Source organism: Equus quagga, chromosome 14 (assembly GCF_021613505.1).
Source record: "Equus quagga isolate Etosha38 chromosome 14, UCLA_HA_Equagga_1.0, whole genome shotgun sequence".
NCBI lineage: Eukaryota > Metazoa > Chordata > Mammalia > Perissodactyla > Equidae > Equus > Equus quagga.
This window is the reverse complement of record NC_060280.1, coordinates 45,617,613-45,638,953: the sequence shown is the minus strand read 5'-3', so window position 1 is coordinate 45,638,953 and position 21,341 is coordinate 45,617,613. Positions and strand designations below refer to the sequence as shown.

The window sequence follows — 21,341 nt, the reverse complement described above, 5'->3', positions numbered from 1 at the left end:
AATATGAAAGCAATGTCTCCTTTCTTCTAGGAATTTACTTTTTAGTGGTATGCTAATTACAGGGCACTAATAATCCACCAAGTCAGTGTTTTATTCAAGTGTAATGAAATCTAACGGAAGTGCCAATGTCTTCCCAGGATAGGTCATTGAAGGTTTTACAAAGAAAGTAGGTAACGTTTGAGCTGATGATAACAGATGTGTAAGAAAGCTTGAAGGAAATCATCAAGTCGTCAGGGAGCAGCAATACAGAGGAATGTCGCAGGCCACAGACAACTGCTTAAAAGGGTGATCAGGGAAGGCCTCTGGGGAGGTTACCTTTAAACTACAATTTTACTAAGAGATACTTGGCCTTGCAGAAAGCAGAGGGAAAAGCATATGCCAAGTCTCTTGAGGAAGAAACAACCTTACCGTAATTTAGGAGCAAGTGACCAAAGCATGGTGGAAAGGAGGTGGTTTGAGATGAGAGTAGAAAAGACAGGCAGGAGTACATCCTGAAGCAGGAACAGGTGAGCAGGGTGAGGAATTTGGACTTGATGATAAATGCAGGGGGAAGCCAGGGAAGGATTTTGAGAGAGTAGTGGCACCATCTGATTTACATATAAAGGATCCCTGTGGTGCAGGAGGACAGGAGTGCAAACCAGCTGCCCTGAAAGGAGGTGCTGTGGCGAGTCCAGGGAAGAGATGCGGGAGGCCTGCTCCAGGGTGGTAGCGGGGGAAATGGAGGGAATAGACAGTTTCAGGATACACTTGGCGGTAGACGTGTCAGAAGTTGGGGATGGACTGAGTATTTGGAGTGAGGGAGAATGAGGAATCATGGCCAATTTCCAGGTTTCCTCTTGAGTACTTAATGCTGTACACTGAGAAAGGCATAAAGAAGAGAAACGGATTTCTGCAGAGGATGATGGGCAGATAATCAACAGTTCTTCTTTAAACATGGAAAGTTTGAGATGCCTGAAAGGAGTTTATAAGTGATTGAATTTATGATTCCAGAGCTCAGATAAGAGGTTTGATTGATACCTAAATTTACTTCTCAACAGCACATAACTGACACTTAGAGCCATTGGAGTGGATCGATCACCTTGAAAGAGAAGGTAGAGAAAAAAGAGGGCTTGTGTTCCAATCCTGGGATTTCAATCTTTAGAGCTTAGGTAAAGTAGAAAAAGCAACAAGAAAGACATGAGAAAAACCCAGAAAATAGAGTTGCCAAAGCCAGTGCTGGCCTTTGTAGAAGGAGTGAAAAATACCAAGATAGGCTCAGAGGCCGGTCAGTTTGTGTGTTTGCTGTGGGTAGTTGAGGATAATTGAGGTAGTCGGCTCATATGAAGATGTGCTTAAATTCTCAGGCTTGAGTTACGTGTATTAAACAGGGCTCCTTTGGTGTCTGCTGATAGAAACCTCACTCAGATTTGCTTTGGGAAAAGGAGATTTGTTGGATGGATATCAGGATATCTCAGTCCATCGACAGAAGAGAGTCCCTTTCTAAGTGCTTGTTTGGTTTTCTTGTCTTTGTAAAGTAAAACACACTCAAACAAAAGCAGGTCTAGCTTTCTGCGGGTTTTTTCAGTCGTGAGTCAATAGTTGAGAGGAATATAAAAGTTTGGCTTTTATGGGGTCCTTATTTTTCATTCTTGGAACTAATGAAACTACTATGTTAGTTGGTTTGACATATATTTAAGGGTATTAAAGAAACAATATCTTGATTTTGCTACCATTTTGGGTTGTCTGTTTTTCAGTAGAATAAATGTCTCTTGACTTATTTAGTCATGAGGTAATAACCATGATAACTGAATTGTTTAGCACTTCCTGCGCGTCAGTCACTGTTCTGTGCCTTTATGTATAAGTTGGCTTGTTTGGTGCTCACAATCACCCCAGGAGGTAGGTGCAGTTATAACCACATTATCCCCATTTTACTTTTGAAGAAAGTGAGGCACCTAGGTAGGCTGCTTACCTAAGGTCACCCAACTAGTCACATAGCCAAGCATTCTGCTCCAGAAACTTGCTTCTTAACATAATAGATTAAGCTCTCAGACCATTGTGCAAGCAATAAGGATCATTTAAATGGTGAGAAGCAATTTAGAAATTAACATTTTGGCAAGAAATCTGAAATCCGCCTTGGCAGATTTATGTTTCTGATGAAGCCACTGAATGACAGAATTTTGGCTGTTTGGAAGAATTTTTTAGAAATGGCATGGTTTGTATGGTTTATTTCACTTGTAATTTAAAGTATTTAAGCTCTGGCGTTTACTAGGTGTGGACCATGTGCAAGCTTTTTGTCTTCTCTGTGCCTCAGTATCCTCATTTGTAAAATGAAGATAATATTTACCTGAAAGGGTTGTAATGAGGCTTAAGGGAGTTGATGTTTGTAAAGTGCTAAGTACAGTACCAGGCACATAGTGCCTATGTAAATGCTTATTGAATAAACTAAGCAACAGGCTAGGGAACTAGAACAAGAATAATAGGAAGAACGGTAAGCAATAAAAGCAGTCATGTTCCTGGCAGCTAAGTTTAAAGAGGAAATAACTTCCAGCTGTAAAACTCCCTTCTGCCAGATGAGCCACGGAAAGCCTAGTTTTCCCTGGAAAAATTGTTCGGAACTCTACTCTTGTTGTACTAGGAATAAGAGCATCCTTCCAGATTTGATAGAGCTGGCAGGTAATAACCACCATCAGCTTAAAGCAGCAAGCGGGAGAAGACCCAGCTCCATCAGGAGGAGAGATGGAGGGGATTCTGTTAAACCTTGCAGTAGAGAAACTAGCATTTTGGGGTACCTTTTATGTGCCAGGCACAGCACAGGCCAATTTAACATTTTATCTTACGCTTATAACTGCTACAACTGACTTATTGTCTGAACATCTCTAGACAGGAATTCTAATTTATGGCCCCAAATTATATATGGACAAAAATAGAGAAAACTTACAACTCCTGGAGCTCAATTTGATGTACCCCCTCCCCTTATTGTTGAGCCATCTACATGAAGCTAATCAAATTAACACTTTTTGAGATCCAGAACAAAAGCCCATTTATTTGACTCAAGAGTCAAAACAGTATACCCATTTCTTTCCCTTCCCACCACTGATTTCCAAGGATAGGGGGGCTCTTGCAGATGAGATCTGTAGGTCTGTGGGGTCCTCTGATGCAGAATTAGAGCTTTTGCTGTGATCAAATAAGCCAATGTCTGTCATAGATGCCTGGCTTGTTTCTGGGCCCCATTAGACAAATGACTTTGTTTCGGGAGACATCAGAAAGCAGAGTCGGGTCTCAAAGGTTTCTTTCCATAACCGCCCCCTACTTTCCCCAGCAACAATGCATTAACCTAACTTTGTCACCTTTGGACTGTGGCTTTGTGCTCTTGCTGATCTGCCTCTTCCCATCACAGGTGGGAACAGGTCAACAATTGCCCAGTTCCTGCTTAGCTCAAGTACAGAGACAGGGACTCCCCAGATGGATCAGTTGATAAACTCTTTGATCCTCTACCTGTAAAACTATGTTGCCCTTCAAGTTTGCTCAAGAAATCCTCCTGTCCTTTACTTTTGTGCATAAGAACTTGTGGATTTTTCTGTTTTCTTCTGACATAAGACCTCTTGATTCTCAATCTGTTTGTCCAGACAAGACTTTCGGACATATTTCTTTTGCTTTTATAGCATCCCAAAGCATGGTAATAAATTATTGGCTAAAAATTCACAAATACTGAGCCAGCCCTGATCACCTAGGGGATGGGTTCCCGGGCTCGGAACCACACCTCTCATCTGTCAGTAGCCATGCTGTGGCAGCGGCTCACATAGAAGAACTAGGACTTAGAAGTAGAATGTAGAACTGTGTCCTGGGGCCTTGGGGAGGAAAAAGAAGGAAAAGAAAAAGAGAAGAAGATTGGTAACAGATGTTAGCTCAGGACAAATCTTTCCCAGCTGAAAAATAAAATTCACAAACACTGCTTTCATTCAAGACATGAGTCAGCAAACTTTTTCTGAAAAGCCCACATAGTAAATATTTTAGGCTTTGCAGACCAAGAGGCAAAATTGAGGGTATTATGTAGGTATTTATATAACCATTTAAATGTACCCATTTCAAAGTGTGAAAACCATTCTTAGCTCATAGGCTGTTAGAAACTGGCAGGCTGAATATGGCCTGCTGGCCTTGATTTGCTGGCCCCTCATCTAAGATGACTTAAAATTCTTATTAATGAAAGGACATAGGAATATGGGTTCCATTACCACAAGGTAAGCTTCACAAGGATGGGAATCATGATTTTCTTGTTCAATGGTGTTTCCCAGGGCCTATCATAGTACCTGGGAAAGAGCAAGCACTCAGTAAATATTTGCTATTTGATTTGGATTGAAAACAAATAGCACAAATGGTGAGGCAACCCTAGAAAGCAGTGAGCCTCTCCTAAGAGCCTTTATCCTGTTACAGAAACATAGCGAGAGTTGAATTAAAAATACCTCAACGTTGCCACAATTTTCAGGAGTGGGGGATGGCAGTAGATACATGTTAATATATGCTAAGAGATTTAATAATAATATAAGTAATCATTGGTGTAGTGCTTAATATGAGTCAGGCACTGATCTAAGTGTTTAGGTATATTAACACAATAAATCTTTAAAAAAATTTTATCCTCATTTTGCACATGAGGAAATTGAGGCACAGACAGGCTAGGTAACTTGCCTAAAGCCACATAACTAATAAATGACAAAACTGGAATTCAAACCTTGGTCCTAGAGTCCTTTTCCTCATTAAGTTTTTACTACCTCTAATGTGGATTGAAGGGAATGTATTAATTATTTTTATTCGTGGCTGCTACTAGAATGGAAAACTTAGCGAGAAAGGCACTTTTTTTTAAAAGTTTTTCTTGCAAATATCTTTAATAATAATATTCCCTTCAATAGGTTGCAACAAAGTTGACAAGATATAGTAGCTAGATCAAATACTGTACTTCTAAGAAGTGGGTGCCATAACAATAATACCTTTAAAATAATAACTATTTTTGTTTTCCTTTAGAAATGTCAAATTTAGTTTGTTAAGAATGTTAAAAATATTGGTTGAAATACCGATTTTATTACTCAACATCATATTCAAAAATAGTTGCCTAATGAAATTGCTTTTTACTTAGGAAAATGTGAGCCTCATACCTCAGTCTATATGCCTCGCTTAGCATCATGATGACAGTTTTGGTGGAATCAGTAGGCGGAAATGGTTAACTCCAACCTAGGAAAGAAGTTGAGAAAAGCACTTTTGATAATTCTTTTGTTCATTTTCTTTGTTTTTTCCATGTTTTTTGCCTCAGGTGGTCAAGCACATCATCGTCCAGCAAACACATGTCCCAAAGCCAAACAGCTAAAGGGATCGAGTTTGAATCAGATGAGGTAATAAAGTAATATTGTTAAATCTTAATTTTTAGCTGTTTATAAAATTTAAATAGGGACTGCTAAGCTAGTTGCTGGAAATTATTTAGAAAAAAACATTTTCATTGATAATCTTCCTTTGAGTTAACTATAGTTAATGTTAAGAGTCAATAAGTAGCATCAGGCTAGCCCTAGCGGCCCAGTGGTTAAGTTCAGTGTGCTCAGCTTCAGCGGCCTGGGGTTCCGTTCCCTGGTGCAGACCTACACTGTTCTGTTAGCAGCCATGCTGTGCTGACAGCCTCCTTACTAAAAAAATAGAGGAAGATTGGCATAGATGTTAGCTCAGGGTAAATCTTCCTCAGCAAAAAAAAAATAAATAAATAAACGAATGAGTAAGTAGCAACTGTTGAGTGCCCACCAGTGTAAATACCTCAGATATAAAAGGCTTGCAGATTTTTAAAATATGATACTCCCTCAGTTCTTCTTTAATTTGCCCAATTAACACTGGGATCAGAATAGTTTTTTCAGCTTCTGTCATTTATATTTGGAGAAATGATGAATGATGACATCCTAAAAGCTTTTAATGTTACTTTAATAGAATATTTATTAAGTATCCATTATATAGGCTCCACACGTTTCATATATAAGATGTATGGCAGGACGTAGGAAAGAAACTCCAATTCAAGACAGTTATCTGGACCAGAAAACTATAAAATCTCTTCTAATTTGAATGAGAAGGATTGGGAAGGGGTAGAGTCAGGACCTGCCCCTTGCCTTCATTCATTTGTTGTTCCAGCCAAGTTGAAGTAAAGCCTAGTTTTCTCTTTCTTCCATGGCGGCCCTTTGAAGAGCCTTGTTGGCTTTTGTTGAATTGCTTTAAGGTGTTTCTCTTACTTAAGCCTATCACCCTTTTCATTTATTTACTTTTAAAAATTTTTAATTTTGGTAAAAACACATAACATAAAACTTACCATCTTAACCGTTTTAAGTGTTTAGTTCACTAGTGTTAAGTATATTTACATTGTTATGCAACAGATGTCCAGAACTTTTTCATCTTCCGAAACTGAAAGTCTATACCCATTGCCCAATAACTCCCGATTTCCCTTCTCCAGCCCCTGGTAACCACTATTCTACTTTCTGGGGTTTTTTTTTGTTTTTTAAAGATTGGCAGCTGAGCTAACAACTGTTCCCAATCTTCTTTTGTTTTTTCTTTTCTTTTTTTTTATTCTTCTCCCCAAAGCTCCCCAGGGCTTCGTTGTATATTCTAGTTCTGACTGCCTCTGGTTGTGCTATGTGGGATGCCGCCACAGCATGGCTTGATGAGCAATGCCATGTTTGCACCCAGGATCCGAACCAGCAACACTCAGGGCTGCCAAAGTGGAGCATGTGAACTTAACCACTCGGCCACATGGCTGTCCCCTACTTTCTGTTTTGATAAATTTGACTACTTTAGATATCTGCTATAAGAGGAATCATACAGTATTTGTCTTTTTGTGACTGACTTATTCCACTTAGTGTATAATGTCCTCCAAGTTCATTCCTGTTATAGCATGTGACTCATGCCTTTCCCTTTGAGCCTCAACTGCTGCTGTCATATTCCCTGTATTCCAGCTGTGGCTTTGAAACAGCTTGAGGAGAGGACTCATCAGAATTCAGGCTGCAGAGAAAAATGGCAGCATGAATTCAGTCTGCCTGTTAAATGTTGCCTCTGGGAGGGAAGCAAGCAGTGGTTGACTCCTTTGGTAACTCCAAAACACCTAGATGTACATGTGGTTATACGTTACAGTTAAAAAATTTTATATAGTTCATGTTAACTGCAAAGAAGAACTATTAGCAAATTCTCTATTATACTTCAGTTTGGATTTATCTCTGGTTTATTAACAAGTTCTGCCTTTGATAGTAGCAGAAAATGAATCAATGAATGAAAGTGAATGTGTATTTCTCAAGGCGTCCATTTCTCACCAGAAATAGCTAACTTAGCTAACATTTGAATGTGTTAAGACCACCAACAGAGCCTAGCCCCAAATAATTACCCTTTTTTATTGTCTTAAATAAAAAATTTGCCAAAAAATTTGCTTTCTCTTCTGAATATTTAGTTATAGACTACATAAGAATAAATTTTATGTTTTCTTCATCAAATTTTGTAACTTGGGCTTATCTGTGGTTTGTTAGTTTTATTCTCTTTGATTAAATTCTTAGTATCTGATATTCCTGTCTGTTCTTACTGTACATATGATCTACAGCCCAGCAGCATGGGAACTCTGAAATTGAAATACTCCATCTGCTTCTTTTTCCAAAATAAATATGAAAGATTGCTTTGCTAGGTTGTTTTTGCATCAGTCTGAGAGTAGCTGTTTATTTCTAACATTAAATGGGTAATGGGAAATAAAATTACAGCTATTTCTGAGCTTGGTCATGTGGCTTCATTATGTTTTTGACTGAGTTTCCAGAACAACATATACAACAGTAATAAAACGTAAATGAAAAAAACCTATTCAAGAAACAAATAGAAATGACTTGAAGAGTAGTAATTTTTCTGGCTTACCCACAGCTTATTTGCCTTTATTAAGGTTGATAATTGAGAGAAATGTATATGGTATGTATATATACAAACACATATATATCAGAATAAATTATTTTTAATGCCAGGAGTTTAATTGCACTTATTTCAGCAGTGAAATAGCTACCAAGGAAGGGAGGAAAGGATAAATTGACAAACTGTTCGCATTTGTAAAGGAAATAGAAACATGAAAATCTATCTCATGTGAAAGGAGAAAATAACTCTTAGTGGTCTTGTTTTGCCCATAAGAACTTCTGTCTTGTCTCAGTGAAGCATGATGCAATCCCTGACATAACATTTGTGTGTCATTTCAGGACGACGATGACGATCCTTTTATGAACATTAGTTCTATGAGAAGAAACAGAAGATAATATATTTAGTGGTACTGTGAAATTTTCAAGATTCAGGAAAAATCAAAACATTGCAAGCTAAGGGTTAGCAGTTGAAGATTCAAGTATTTCTGTTAACTGAAGAATTTGAAAGAGACTTAACAGAGAAACTAATGCTTAAGAATTTATGTTCTTGAATATCGTTTCCTGAACGTGACTCCTTTACTTGAGAAACTTCCCAGCTCAAGGACATAGAGAATAGCATTGGTTCCCCTTATTTTTTAATCTGGTTGTTAACATTACCTGGGGATGCTCTATAAAATTTAGAATGTTAGTTTTCTGACACACATTGGTGTATGTCTTCCTGAGTGAGGGCTTTGCTTAAATATTCTTGAGAAAGGATGAAAAGCAATCTATCACTGTATTTCAAATGCTTCATGACCAAGGACAAACCATCTGTATTTTAATTTGGTTACATTTAGCCGAAGTTGAGGAAAGGACATTATAAAACTTAAACCTCCTTATAATTTTCATAATTTCTAGAGATTCTGGATTTCTTGAAGGTCAAATAGTCAGTGTGAAACTGTGCCTGAGCTCACTGTTTGTTACTAAGTATGTTCCTTTTCTAATGCTTGTGACAATATCAACCACTAAGACTTTGAAAGATTAGATGTATCTTATACTTTGAATAGTTAGATATGTTTGTATTAAAAAAATAGAACAGTCTGTCAGAATTATTGAATTTTTGATTCCAGTTGTGGCAAAAATTTTAAAAGATTATGTTCCCGAGTGGTAGCAATTTTGTTCATTATTCTCATGGTTCTCTCTCTCTCTCTTTCTGTATCTCTCATTTATTTCTAGGAGGAAAAGAGATAAAAACTTTTTTTAACTATATCTTTCATAGAAAATATTGAAGAACTTTTTTAGATAGATTGGTAAGTTGGTATATTAGATTAAAATATTGAAATATAACTTCTATAGAATATCAATGCCAAGATTTCTCATTAAGAATATTTTAAGATTAGGCATAGTCAATCCAGAAATCTTAGTGAAGCAGCTCATGTTAAGTTTATATTTTCTTTCTTGTGTTCAGGAGGACATAAAAATTTGACCTCTTCAGATTTAAGTTCAATAAGCCCATTCTCCATTTTAAGACTCTGTTAAAAGACCCCTGAGAGTATTCCTCCCTTCCATCTATGAGGCAGCTACCTTTAAAGACTCCCAAAGGAAGTTATAGATCTTGATGGTACAATAGCTTGACATTTCTTCATATGTAGAAACAAACACTTGACTGAGTAATATTCCTGATTATTGGCGTAGTCATACCTGGAGTTATTAAAGACAGAATATCTGTCTGGTGGCTGCCTCTTTTTTTATAGCCCTGTGAGATGGCCTAAGTCGAGAACTGCTACATAACATTCTAATGAGTTTCTTTAAAAATATTTTCTGTACGTAACTTGAGCATAAGGATTGTTTTAGCAGGTAGCATTAACTCAGCGGAAGGCCTTGTCCTGTGAAATAGTCTTAGGCACAGCTGCCCACATCTGTAATAGTCCCAGTGTGTGGATGAAGCAGAGGTGAAATCATGAGTGAGAGCTGCTTTCCGTGGTGGAATGGACGCTGGTCTGGGTGGCAGTCTCTGGGCGATGCAGTGTTGCCCCTGCACAGGGCAGCATCAGCTAATGGCTCATGTCACCTGCCGCTGAGATATGCTTGGGTGAGGGTCAGAATGAAGGAGATGGTCACTAAGGCATCCCAATAGGTTCCTGAGAAAAAAGAAGGCAGTTCTCTCATTTTCTAAAAATTGTTCTACGATATGAAATAGGTAGTAAGCTTGATGCGCTTAGCCCTGGGAAAAGTGATTCCATGGCAGCTGGAGAGATGATATTCTCTTTGATGAATTCGAGTCATTTTGTGAATAGTTAGTGTGCACCACTTCCTGGGAATACAGGAAATAAGAGGTGAAAGAAAAACCTTTTTGCCTGAATATTGTTGCACAGTTAAATATGTCTTATATCCTTGATATTCTGTGCTCATGCAGTAACATCTATGGTTTGGGGCAGTGTTCATACGTGTTGGTAGAGGTGTGTACAGGTGATTCCAGATCATGGCAGAGCACCTGCAGTTGCTCTTGGAGGCTGAGAGAGCAGTGATGAAAACATTCTGAGGAAACAGTCCTTCCTTCATTCAGCAAAGAATATGTCTCTTTTTGATATTTTGTTTCCTATCATAAAAATGCAATAGTGCATTTACAAGGTTAAGAATACACTGTAGCTCTAGGAAATATAACTGATGCTTGGAAAATTCAAGCATTTAGGCAAATGACTTTTAATTCAGGTACATTTTTTCCCTAAACTTTTAAAATTGCAAAATACGGTAACAGAAAAGTCATGTGGTTTAACAAATAATTATAAAGCATCTCTATAGCGGTCAGAAAATAGAACATCACTAGTGCCCCCAAAGCCCGCCGAAGTCTCTCCTCTCCCCTGGGTAACAGTCTTAACCTCTCTAATTCAGCTCTTACTTTTGCCACAAGGTGGTGCTTCCACCATTAGATAGCAGATAGGATGATGCAACTGCAAATCTAAAATAAAGAAGTTGTTATAGTTTTGTGGTAAATTTAGAACCAATGCAGTAATATTAAACCTATGCAGTAAAACCAAAATTAGCCTTCTAATCTTATATGTAAATTGCTTTACGTATTTCACCTGGCTCAGCCTGTTACTAAGGAAATTGTCAGTTTGATAAATTTTACATATAAAGGTTCAAGAAGAAAATGTTTTATGTTTTAATAAACAAAGAGAAAAACTCTTTATTAGAAAAAGTGAATTAAAAAGTCTCCCATTGTAAAATTTTTTCTGTTGAAATGTACTATATTTAAAAATAACTTTACCCCAATGTAATCTGATGTCCTTTTTTTGTATCTATCATATATTTAATTCATAGTATTTTGTGGCTTTTTAAAGCTAACTACTGTTAAGATTATTATGAAAGTTTTATAGAATAAAGATTTGGTTTTTTGAGTCCAAAGAGCTTCCACATTCTGGAATGAAAAATGCCCACATCATTTGCTTATCTCATTCCCTTTCAGTATTTCTCAACTTAATGTTTATTAGCTAGGTCTGAAAATACTAGAAATTTAATTTGATCTCTGTAAAGACACTCATATAGCTTGCTATTGCCATGCACATTTGTTTATCTTTACTGTTAGTGATTGCTAGATCTGATTTTAGCTGTTTTTAAATTGTAGAAACAATGCATATTCTTCAAAATTCAGACATTGAAATATGTATTAAAACATGTATATTTCCCTGTAATCCTCTCCCCAGACATAACCTCTCAACAATTAGGTACATATTTCTCCAATTACTTCTGGCATAACTACTAACAAAAATTGTTGAATTGGAACCCCAAATTGTATAGTCAAATATTTTAGTTCCCCATCAAGGTGTATGTTCACCTCGGTGCTTATCTTATCTTGATTTTTCCACATATGCTTTGTCAACCTCTTTTAATTAAACCATCGTTGTCTGTTTTGAGGGATAATTGCTTTCCAGTGTGCAGTTTAAATGTTATCACTCAATTTGGGTCAAATAAAAGAATACTTAATCGGTTTGCCTTGACATCAAAAGTGGTAAAGTGATTTTCAAAGGGCTCTTGGGCAGTGATTGCACGGGATACGTAATAGTTGATTAGCTGCAACAAGCGCAGTGGATGTCAGGCTGGCTGGCCCAGGCTACACTCTCCTGCCTCTCAGAGCCACGTGCAGTCCTGATGATTCATGTGCAGATGCCCAGCAGTAGTGCCTAAGTGCCCTTGATCATACTACACTGCCTGTTTAATTTCAGAATTTCATGTTTGTTATATTTGAAAATCAGTATTTTCTCCACTATAAACTTATAAATGTAATTCCGGTCTACCTGTTAGTGTATTTGAATTGATTACTGAGTGTATCTGGACTTTGAGCAAATTTTGCTAGAGGCAAATACCCATTGCTTAATAGAATGAGAGGTGCAGCTGCATTTCCGTTCTTTGATAGTCTGGAAATAGGGCTCGTGAAATAAAGGCATCCTTTTTACATTCATTAAAATGTCTTACCATAAACACTAAAATTCATCCATCCATCCATCCTAGACATACCTGAAAGCCCCCAAAGGTTTATCGTCCCGATTTTGATTTCTGAGGTTTTAGTAGTGCTTTAAAACTGGATCATGTTTTCTAAGTTTTAATTTTGAAATAATATTGAATTTATGGAAAATTTGCAAGAATAACAGAACTTTTACCTTTTACTCAGATTCACCAATTTTTAACATTTTGTCATTTAAAAAATTATTCTCTTAATGTGTTTATTTGTTACATACATAAATATTCATATACAAACGTGAATATGCACACATTATACACTTGTTTTCAACCTTCTGAGAGCAGATTGCGAGGGGTAATGCTCTTTTACCCCTTAATACTTTAGTGTCTATTCCCAAGGAATAAGGATATTTTCCTACGTAACCACAGTATAATTACCAATTTCAGAAAATATAACATTGATTTAATACTTTAATCAACAATCCATATTTCAGTTTTGTCAGTTGTCCCAATAAGTTCTTTACATAGCATGTTTTTTCCCTCTATGATTTAATTTAATTTTTTGACTATATAGAACATTAGCCAGCTTCCAAAAGTCTAAACTATCCAGAATTTGTACTCAAATCTTACTCCCTTCCCTATCCGTTTCATTCCTTCCTGCTCCACCCATTGTAGGTGAATGATTCCATTCTTGTTTATCCTTTCTGCATTTCTTTTTGCTAAAATAAGTGGGTTTGTGTATTTTTTAATTTCCCCTGCATTCTTATACAAAAAGTTGTATGCTATGTATATACTTTTTTCTCCTCTGAATAATATGTCCTGGAAATTACTCCATATAATTTTATAAAGATCTTCCTCTTTCATAGCTACATAATACTCCATTGAGTTTAAATACCATCGTTTATTGTATCTTTCCCTATATTTGGGTATTTTAGTAGTTCCCATGTTTACAATTATACAAATAATGCTGCAATATTAACATTGCATGTTAGTGTTTTCATATTTTTTGGAAGTCTATCTTCAGACTAAATTCCTAAAAGTTGGGATTGCTGGGTGAAAAGGTAAACACATATGTAGTTTTGTTAAATATTGCCAAATTCCCTTCCACAGAGGTTGCACGGTTTTGCATTTCTGCCAACAATGTGTGAGGCTATTTTTCTATAGCCTCACTGTCAGAATTTATTGTCAAGCTTTTGATTTTTTGCCAATCTAATGGATGAGTATCTCAGTGTAGTTTTAATTTGCATTTCTGCTATTATGAAGTTGAACTTGTAAAAATATGTTTAAGGGCCACTTGCCTGTTCATGTATGTTGTCCATTTTTCTAGGATTTTTGATATCTTTTTCCCCCTTCAATTAAAAAAATTTTGTATTAAGGATATTAGCCCTTTGTCTATAATATATTGCAAAAATCTTTTTCAATTCTTTTTGTATTTTGATTTTGCTTATGGTGTATTTTTGCAATGCGCTGGTTTATTTTTAGTGTAGTCAAATTTATCCCTTTTTTTTTTTTGGCATTTGGACTTAAATAGTTAGAAAGCCTTACTCTATACCCAGGATCTAGAAGATTTCACCCATGCTTTCTTTTTGTACTCTTACAGTTTAATTTCTTTTACATTTAGGGTTCTGATCCATTTAGTTTACTCTTGTGTAAGGTTGTGAGGAATGGATTTAATTTTATCTTTTACAAATGGCTATCCAGTTGTCTGTACATCATTTATTAAAAGTGCATCTTTGCCCCAGTGATTTGAGATGTGCTAGATTTTCCTGTGTAGGGGGGTCTACTTCTGGGTTTCTTTTCTGTTCCGTTGGTCTGTCTGTCTCTTCATGCACCAGTAGCACAAAGTTTAAATATAGAGGCTGTGGAGTGTGTTTTAATGTCCAGTAGGGCTAATCACCCCTGATAGCTTTTCATTTTCAGTGTTTTCCTAGCTATTCTTATATGTTTGTTTTTCTAAATGCTCTTAAGTGCCAATTTCCCAGCTCCAGCAACAAAAAAGCTTTTTGGTATTTTTACTGGAATTGCATTAAAATGTATAAATTAGGAAGAACTGACATCTTGTGAAGATGTCCCGTCCAAGAACAAAGAATGTCTTTACATTTGTTCAAATCCATTTTGTGTGTTTCAGAAATGTTTTAATGTGTTCTTCATAGAGGTTATGAACTTTTGAAGTTTAATCTTTTACGTATTTTGCCTTCTGTGTTGCTATTATGATTAGTTTTTCTCTTCCATTTTATCTTATAACTGGTTATTATTTTTATGTATGAAAGCTATTTAATTTTGCATGTTAATTTTGTGTCCTGCTAACTTGCTGAATTCTATCATTTAAATTCATTTTATCTTTGATGTTGTAGGGTTTTCCAGGTGTAATTCATGTGATCCACCAGTAGAGATATTTTTATTCCTTCTTTTCAATTCTTAAGCCTTTAATTTTTTCTCTTATCTAAGTGCATTGGCCTCCACTACCATGTTAATATATTAAAAACTGGTGAAATGCAGGCAAAGAACAGAAAATTTTTTCAATATACTTTGGTGTAACATTATGGAATTTAAAAAACTGTTGCTAAAAATAGCTCTGAAAATTCTGCTCCTCTAGGCAGGCTTTATAAATTAACCAAAGAATAACTTCATTTAAATGGAACAATACAACATGTACCCTTTTTGTGTGTGGCTTCTTTCAGACAGCATTATGTCTGAGATATGTCCATGCTGCAGCCTCTCTCCGTGGATTGTGCTTTTTCAGTGCTTATAGCCACTTACATCCCACCAGCAATATGGGAGAGTCCTAGGTGCTCCATATCCTTGCAATACTTGGTATTCTCAGTCTTTTAAATTTTAGTCGTACTAGTGGATATATAAAAGTATCTCATTTTGGCTTTAATTTCATTTTTCTGATGATTAATGATATGGAAGAACAGTCCAAATATTTTTTGGCAATTTTTATCTCTTTTGTGATGTGTGTGTTCAAATCTTTTGCCCATTTTTGACTGGATTGTCTGCCTTTTTCTTACTGATTTCTAGGAAATATATATAAAAATATATGTATATATTTTTTACACAGTTCCTTTGTTGGATATATGTATTGCAAAATCTCCAGTCTGAGGGTTGCCTTTTCATTTTGTAAATGGTGTAACAGAAGTTCTTAATTTTAATGAAGTCCAATTTGTCAATGATTAATGATTAATGTTTTTGTGTCTTGTTTGGGAAAACCAATCCCTATCCTAAGATCATAAAGAGATTCTTCTTTGTTATCTTCTGGAAGCTTATCTGATTTTCCTTTCGAATTGAACTCTGCAGTCTGCTGGGAATTTACTTTTGCGTGTGGTGTGAGATAGGAATCGCGTGTCATTCTGTTCCTTATGGAGATGCACTTGCCCCAGCACCGTTTGTTGAAAGGACCGGCCTTTGCTCTGCAGAGCTATCTTAGTCATTAATTAAGAGACCTTCTCTATACACATCTGTTGCTGACCTCTTTATTCTGTTCCATTGCTCTATTTGGAATTAATTACTGTCGTTTTATAATGAGCCCTTTATCCACTAGAACAAGTCTTCCTTCTTTGTTTTTCTTTTTCAAGGGAGTCTTGGTAATTTTTGCCCCTACAAATTTTCAAGTAAATTGTATAATTATGTATACTGCTTGTGACCTAATACAAGGTTTTAACAAAAAGAACTGTCTAGTTTCAGTTTGGTTATAATTCTTAACTACTGTCAATTGCAATTGATTTCATTTAAACTTTGATCTTATTCCCAGACTTGACGTTTCCTTTGACAATCAAAGAAACTGGTTACCAGAGTAAAGCTTAGATTAGGAAGTGTGTGACATTAGGAAGATATTCTATCCTTGCTAGAATCTTTCTATTTCCCACCTGAAATGCTACCAGCCTCGTGTAACGGGTTTAATGTTCCTTTGACCATTCGTGACATAGCCCAATCAAGAGAGGGTAATAATGTTTCTTATGCCTCCACCTCATACCCACCTTCCCTTCCTCAAACCTGTTTAAAGTGTGTGCTGTCTTTCTTTCCCTTCTCTTTTGAGACCCTGCCTACATTTACAAAACAATCAATCCAGGCTTTTTTCCAGGTCTGATCCTCACTGCCCAAACACCCTCTGTCTCTCCATCCCCTAGTTTCCTTCTATCTTCACTTCTAGCTCCCTACCATAGGCATCTCCTTATATTCTGCAGTGGTCCCTTCTCATCAAATGCAGCAGATGCTAGAGGAAGGAGTTGAGGAAAGGAGGAAAATGAAGGAGAGAGCTTCACTGACTTGCTATTCCATGCCAGGTCAAGGTGTGTGTGTGATATATATATCATTAGTCTATGACAACACTATAAAGTAGGCATTACCTTTTTTTTTAATAGATAAAGCTTAAACATAAGGTCACACAGCTAATAAATGGTGGAGCTGAGATTGAAATCTAATTCTGTCTGAATCCAAATCTCATTCTTTCTTCATGACCACACTGCCTCCGATTAACTGAGGCATGTCCCAACTTAACAGCTAAAAATGTTAGCCTCCAATCCTGATGTCTCTTTGAACAGGGACTATACAGAAAAGAAGGACAAAGTCCAAGGGAGAATGTGAGTTAGGTCTGAAGTTACAGCCTGGCCCAGGGCAGTGAACCCCAGGAGGAGAGCCTTCCCTCGGAGAGAGACATTTCAGATGGCTGCAGGGGTTCATATCCAACAATGAGTAGTAAATATGGGTGATCCTTTGACCAAGTTCTTGTGATATTGAAAATGTAGATGTTTTCCAGTTGGTTTAGATAGAATCTAAAAAAGATGATAAACTGAGAATAGGATTTCGCTGGGATTCTCAGGATTGACTTAGTAAGTTTAGTGTGTCCCTTAATAGTGATTTCCCACAGGAAGTGTTTCTACTTTTTGTTTTTTTCCCCCCAGTCACGTTTATTGTTTTTTTATGATTATAAAAAATCATTCCAGGAAATCCAAAATGTATTAAACAGCATGAAGAAAATATATATATTTGTGAATTTAGCTATTTTGTTCCTTTAAATAAAATCTTTGATGTGAACTTGTGGGATATAGGGTGTGGTTATATTTAAAGACTTGGTAAAAATTGATAAATTACTTTGTTGAATGGCCAAAGGACATGAATTTAAAAATGACAGACTGGAAATGCAAATGACTTATAAGCCTAGGACTTATTAGTAATTAAATTAAACTTTAAGTGACATATCATTTTTAACTATCAAAATGGAATTTTTTCACTCATTCAATATTGAATGTCTAAGCAAATGCCAGAAAAAAAAAAAACACATGGACATGACCTCATGGAACTTTTAGTCTAAAAGAAATACATCATTTATTGAACTCTTTTTGTGTGCCAGGAATGTCCTAAGCACTTATAAACATTATTGCATCTAATTACCACAAAACTCTGTGGGGTAGGTATTTTTACCTATTGAATGGGGAAGCAGATGTTCAGAGGTGGGCAGATGAGCTGAGGATTGAAGCCCAAAGATCTCACCATTAGCTTCTGGGTGAAGATTTTTAAAGCTTAAAATCAATGGAAGAAACCTTTTACAATGCATTTCAAAAAAAATCAAATGACTAGATGTTGCTAAGGGTGTAGTGAAAGAGGTGCTCATGTTGCTAGTGGGAGCATCAATGGGCAAATCCTTTCTGCAAAGCAATCTTGCAAAATTATCATAAGGCTTAAAATATTTTCATCTCCTTTACCTGGAATTCTATTTTTTGGATTCTACCCTAAGGAGAGAATCAAAAATATGGTTAAAGATTTATGTACAAATCTGACTGAAGATTTGAGAAAAAGTAGAGTTTATATGTATGTGTGCATGTGCATATATATCATATAGAGTCGAATATATATTAGAGTCAAATATTATGCATCTATATAATTTGCAGATTAAATGATATAATGATACAGTTTACAGAGGAGAGCAGTCAATCTTTACCTATAATAGATTCCTTATTATTGTCACTGTCATAGATGGGTCACTGGTCTGATCAGCCAACTGGCCTGCTGTGACCCACACGGCAGTTTTTGGTTGTATGTAAGGAGATCATTGGCAGAGAGGAAATCAAACTGCTGGCTTTGTCATTTATAGCCTATCCGGCTGCTGCAGGGAATAGCCAGTTGTGTTTATAGGAGATACTTCCATTGTCAAGGAGTGATGGTGAAATTAGCAGCTCTGCTTTAGTTCTGCGAGTCTTTGGAATTTTCTGTCATTAAAAAACTCTATTTATGCTTTCACATATTCCTTCATTAAATATTTAGTAGGAGCCTGCTCTGTGCCAGGCACCACGCTAGGCTTGGTTTGAATGATGAAAAGAACAGAGTGCCCGCACCTGAGGAAGCTCAGTCTAATGGGAGAGGCCGGTGGAGACAGTTGTTACATCGTGTGCAAAAGGCCGTGGTAGAGGTGAGCTCAGGATGAACCATCTGACCCAGGCTGGGGCTCCACAGGCTTTCCAGAAGTCACTTGCTGCTAAGATCTTTTATTTAGCAATTAAACTTCTAGGTATAGTATGAATGGTATGGTCTTTTTCCTCACACAATTTAAATTAAATTTTATTACTCTGCCCTTAATTTCAGGCTTTTATGATATCCTTAATGTGATTTTTTTTTTGAATAGTCTCAGTGGTTGGTTAATATCTGACTTTGACATTCAGATCCTACGTGTTTACTTCACCGTGTACAGTTTTTTCCTCAGAGAGGTATGATCGTCTCATTTCAGACACCACAACCTTCCTTGGTTCCACCGCCTGCAAGCTGGATTTTCAGCTATAATTGCTAGAATTTGCCTTTATCATAGCATGAACTTTAGAAAATAGAACTCAGTATAAAATTAATATGAGTAAAGACAACTTTTCTTTTTTCTAACACTCAAAATGAATGGCTTCGTGGTAATTAAAAAAAATAACCCTTATTAAAGCAATTTTCAAGACAGTGTAAGATCAATGATAGCTATTGCTTACATCCTGTGAAAATGAGTTGCAGATCCAGTGATGCTTTCTAGAAATATACTTAACAAAAATTTTACTTGGTATTATTAAAAAAAAAACCCACTAATCATCATTCTTCGCTCTATAAGAGGAAGTATTAATCAAATGGCTTAAATATCATGCTTAATTATCCTCTTTCACTTTCTGAGGATCTGATTTGAAACAAAGCAGAAATAAAAGTAGAAAAAAATAGCTCAGTGGCAATTACGAACGTAGAATTGGAGCTGATGCTAAGAAATATGAGTCAACCTGTAGGATTACAGAAAATCTCCTTGAAACGTTAATTCCATGGCTCTACCCACTAGAGGAACTGCATCTTCTTCTGCTTGCCTCCTCAGAGATCTAATGAACAAATCCTCATTTTAAGTGGTTAACCAGCAACAGAACCAGAAAATACAGTTGATTTTACAGAAGGTAGGTTTTATAATTGAGTTTACAAGATGATTTATATAATTTTAAATAATTAAAACTTAGATATGTCCCAGGATCCTACTAGATAGAAAAAGGAGTATTCAGAAATATTAGGAGTTGCATCCTGGATTGTCTGAATCCAGGTCCAAGGTCTCTACCACAGTAGTGCTCACTTCCACTGTCTGGGTATTGTGCTAGACTCTAGGAGATAACATGAGGAATAAGGTCATGCCTGGCCTAGAAGAGCTGACAGTTTAGTGGGAAAGACAGATAAGTCACAAATGGTAAGTGTACAGCAAGGGAAGTGCAATGTCAGAGAGTGGATCACATGTTATGGGAACCCTTTTAAATGAGTAGATTTGGGGACACTGACTCTGCTTGTTCTGGGATTGTGGCAGTCAAGGCAGAGAGTCTTCACAGAAGAGACAACACTTTAAGCTGGGTCTTTAAGAAGGAAGAGGCATTTTTCTGGCCAGAGGATGGGAAACAGGATGAATCTAGACAGAAATAGCATCTTCACATACATAGCATCATGAAATTGTTGAGCTGTGAGATGACCCCAAGATTCTAACCATGGAAAACAAGTACAAGAAAGTGAGGGAAGAGTGGGATACAACGAGTTTCGTTCCGAACTGGCTGAATTTTAAGTGTGCGTGGGTTTTCCAGGTGGAAATGTCCAATCAACAGTTGAATATATAATGTAGATCTGGAGCTTTCAAGAGAGGTGATAAGTGGAGATACAGATCTTGGAATCATTGGTGAATGATGGCTAAAACCAGTGGAAGTGGCTGAGATCACCCAGGGGGACATTTAATTCAAGAGGAGCAGATAATGGAGGATCACAGCCTGGAGCACCAACACTAACTAGAAGTCCTGTGGTACAACTAATGCTACCATTTATCTACATTATGGGGTAAATGGGCTGCTGTGAGTTGGCCCAAGACCCCGCCGCCATTTATAAAACTTTCTATGTAAAAGTGCAGAGTAAGTTCAAGCAACTTACAAAGTAATTTGGGGTCACAAGTTGTAAATTGGAGCTTGGATGTACTGTCTCTGCCTAAACATACCTCTGTACCCTGTGGCTCCTAGTGTAACCTGCCCACACACTTTGTGTTTTTATTGCATTTGAGAGTATCTTCAGCTATATGTGGTATTTCAGGTCTACTTGATTCATTTCTAACTCAAATATGATGACATCCAACTTTTTCCATTAAAACAGGCAAACTTGAGTGAGTGTGGCTTGCCTGGCATGGTGCTAAGTGCTCTTTCTTGCCCTCTGCCAAGGTGATGGGCACCAAAGAAGACTTGTGGGTGTGGTGAGCTTTTAACTCAAGTAGGACCTTTTGGGAAACAATATTGGTGTTAAAGCAGCAATTGCTGATGGTGCCAGGAATATTGATGTGGTGAGACTCTCAGAAATGCCTCTTTCTAAGACCTCTGTGGGGTATTATTATTCTACAATTCTTTGTCTAGTTTTCATTAAAATACTTGTGAAGTGATTTTCTATTTTCCTCTTTTGTTTCAAGTCCATTTGAAAGAGTTAAATACTAACCTCTCTCCTCTCAGTTCTGTTTAATACGAGTGACTACTATTTGAGACAAATATAATTACTATCTGGCGCATAGTGACT

The 21,341-nt window shown here is 36.7% G+C and overlaps 1 protein-coding gene across 1 annotated transcript in view; it reads left to right on the top strand.

Moving 5' to 3' along the window:
* MRE11 (MRE11 homolog, double strand break repair nuclease) overlaps positions 1-11,258 on the top strand; it is a 62,893-nt gene extending 51,635 nt beyond the window's left edge. Inside the window, exons 19-20 of the mRNA XM_046637662.1 lie at positions 5,282-5,360; positions 8,214-11,258. Of these exons, the coding sequence (XP_046493618.1) occupies positions 5,282-5,360; positions 8,214-8,270 (136 nt within the window). The 3' untranslated portion in view covers positions 8,271-11,258. The remainder of the gene's footprint in view (positions 1-5,281; positions 5,361-8,213) is intronic.
* Positions 11,259-21,341: the final 10,083 nt, after the last annotated feature.